At 33.1% G+C, this 3332-nt stretch overlaps 1 protein-coding gene across 1 annotated transcript; it reads left to right on the top strand.

Moving 5' to 3' along the window:
* Window positions 1-1181: 1181 nt before the first annotated feature.
* On the top strand, window positions 1182-2547 carry LOC117241263 (luciferin 4-monooxygenase-like). The gene is made up of 2 exons (XM_033507225.1): window positions 1182-1454; window positions 2220-2547. The coding sequence occupies exons 1-2, from the start codon at window positions 1190-1192 to the stop codon at window positions 2375-2377; spliced, it is 423 nt and encodes a 140-aa protein (XP_033363116.1). The 5' UTR covers window positions 1182-1189; the 3' UTR covers window positions 2378-2547.
* Window positions 2548-3332: the final 785 nt, after the last annotated feature.

Here is a 3332-nt window from a genome sequence, read left to right as displayed (position 1 = left end):
CGGAATCGCAAGCTTTGAAATAAAAAAATAAAATATGATCGCGGCAATAATACGCTAAATTGTACGTACACAGTAGAACCTCGATTAGGAGAGAAAGAGGGAATTTTTACAAAGATTAAACTGCATCCGTTTATTCGCATCTTGTCCGCGTTTGCCCAGCCACAATTTTCATTTGTCTACCCTTCAACAGATATTATCGCCAAATGTTCAATAATGTGATAATTTCGGTATAGCGTATCACACTAAATATTTAGTTACAAGAAGGCCGAACAACGTCACGTTGATCAAACTAAAGGAATATAAACGGAATAATACAGAAAAACTTGGAAATTTTTGCGAGCAATCGTTGCAGCATTTGATTCAGTGAACACACGATAAAAAATAATAATATTCGTTCCTTTACAACAAACGTAAAAACAGGGGCATGTCACATAAAATGCATAACACATACTGCTCGATATATGTGCTACCTTATTACTATTATCCCATAAATACGCCATCTAATCGTATTTTCAATACAATTTTTATATTTCTATAAATGTTATTGTGGTTGAATGTATTTTAACCGCCTAGGGATTTTTAATTACACACAATTTTCGGCTAACATCGTCGTGTATCGTCCACATTTCTGCTGTATTACAACAATAAACTATAAACCGTCCAAGCGTATAACCTTCTTTACAGCGCCATCATTTTAAATCGGAACAATCAAACAGTTTACACTGAAACACTGCGAATGTTACAGCGGTTCATCGTTACAGAATGGCTGAGCTGTGAGAAACAAGAACGATTGCCGCAGAATATAAACGAGACAAAATATAAATTGATATAAGATGCAGTGAAGCAAATCAGTCGCAGGTCATTCGTTTTATCATTTCCTGACGTCCATATTAGAGATTTTATTAAAAGTTAAAAAGCTGAGGTAGACTCGTGATTGTACTGATTTTGAATTAGACATTACAGTCCTTCTAATTTTCGTCAGAAAATAAGCTTTTCTTACGGATGGAATACTTGACACTACCGTTGCAACGAACAATTAACGACCTGGTACGTTTCGTTCTAGATAAGCGACCCGCATATTGCGATTACAGATGGCTGTATTAGCATGTACATTGTCAGAGTAATCAACAGTCTCAATTTAAACAAGATAGATTTTTTTATATAAAAAGAGCAAGAAACGACAATACAAATGATTCATTTTGATTACTATGTTTTATATTGTAATACTTGCATGTTACTATATCAGGTAGATATTCAAACTGGTAAACACTACACATGCAAGGATATTCTCGAAAAAAGCACAATATTATCTGTTGCTTTGAGAAATTATGGAATCAAGGTGGAAGACAGAATCTCCGTTGCAGCTGAAAACCATCCACATTACGTGGTATCGATATGTAGCACGTTATTTATCGGAGCTACATTTGCACCGTTGAATCCAGCATATACAGAAAGTAAGATATTCTCCAAGCAGCTTTTACGAATTATTTTATAATAACAAAGAAATTAATTTAATTAAAAGTACGTGCGTGTTTAATATTATAGAAATTTAACGAAGGCAGAACGTAAAAAGTGGAAAGAAAAATTTGCTCTTCTTTTTTGGAAACTTGCATGTTTCTGATAACTCCACTGATTATGCCATATATAAGTTAATGAAATCGAGCCTCGACTTTATTATTTGCCTCGAGTTTATTATAGAATTTTACAACTACTAGAAACAGAGATCATAAATTAGATACTTTAATTAAAGACTAAATTTATTTACATTACATTTGCAGAATTAACAATAAAAGTCTAGAAACAGTACTTACTCTAACACCAAGTTTTATAATGTAGTGTAAACAATAATTGTTAATATTAAATTGTTAAATATTGTGTATATAGATGCGGAAATTAATAATCACTTATATTCTCAATATGCGTTACTCCGTCACCTTTTAGAGATACAAACAATACTAATTTTTAATCGTATACGATTAAATTGTATTTAACTACTCCGAATATCTTCTCAGAGTAAACATTCTACGAAAAATATGTTATTTCAAAGAAAGTTGTTTCAGCCTCTCCTTGCGGAGACGGATATCGGAAAAAGCTTTTGTAAGGCTCTTCGAATATTTCTAGATCTTTTGTAAAACTGTCACCTTGTTACGCGGAGTGGTTAAGTTACGCGATGCAGCATATGCGTTATTTAATCATATCTAATGCAATTTTTTACGTAGGAGAATTTACGCACATGCTGGAAATTTATCAGCCACGGGTGTTGTTTGCATCGCGACGCACTGAAAACATTTTGGCGAAAATTGCATCTACTGTAAGCTGGAATATGAAATTAATCGAATTGGATGATAAACCTCTTGATGGAAATATAATAACCTGAGACAAGGTTTTGGAAAAATATCAAAGTATCACGGATCTCTATGCGTCTTCACCGGTGCAGATAGATCATAACAGGAAAAGAATGGCAGCTATTTTATGTTCTAGCGGTACAACAGGCCTTCCAAAAGGAGTAATGTTGTCTCATCGAAATTTGTTACTTTTCATCCAAAGTCTAAGGTAAATATATTAAATTAATATACACAATGTATCCGGTTGATCTAAGACCACACATATATTTCGAGATTTATTTTTCATTTATGTTAAATTTAAATATATATTATTCGTTTTATATGATTAACAAACCATTCTTTATTCAAATCAACTATATAATATTTTCTCTATTGTTGTGCCTCTTAACTCTTATCATTCTAGTTGAAATTATAAATATTCGATTCAATTGCATTTTGTTCTTAATCGAAGTGCCCCAGAATCAATGGATATTCGACGTGGAGACCGAATACTAGTTTTCTTGCCATTATTCCACGGTTATGCGTTCGGAATGATGAATACGGCAATAAGTTGCGGTGCAGCTGTGTACATAATGCGAAATTTCAAGTTAGAAACATTAATCAGTCCCGTAGAAAAATACAGAATTACGCATACACCATTGGTCCCTCCAGTTTTAGTTGGTCTTGCGAAGCATCCAATGGTGCCAAATTGCGATTTCAGCAGCGTGAGAGAGATCGTTTCCGGTGCGGCAACGCTTCCGCCGGATGTAAGTTTTTCGTCCAAACTACCTAACGCAATACGTTATAACGGTATACTATATAACGTAATAAGTTATAACGTTATACTATATAACGTAATACTTTATTACGTTACACTATATAACGTAATACGTTATTACGTTATACCATATAACGTTATACTACATAACGTAATACGTTATAATGTTATAATATATAACGTAATACTTTATAATGTTATACTACCTAACGAAATACCTAATAACGTTA

This window comes from Bombus vosnesenskii, unplaced genomic scaffold (assembly GCF_011952255.1).
Source record: "Bombus vosnesenskii isolate JDL3184/JDL3185 unplaced genomic scaffold, Bvos_JDL3184-5_v1.1 scf7180000015564, whole genome shotgun sequence".
NCBI lineage: Eukaryota > Metazoa > Arthropoda > Insecta > Hymenoptera > Apidae > Bombus > Bombus vosnesenskii.
Note: the sequence above shows the minus strand (reverse complement) of the source record. Positions and strands in the feature narration are given on the sequence as shown.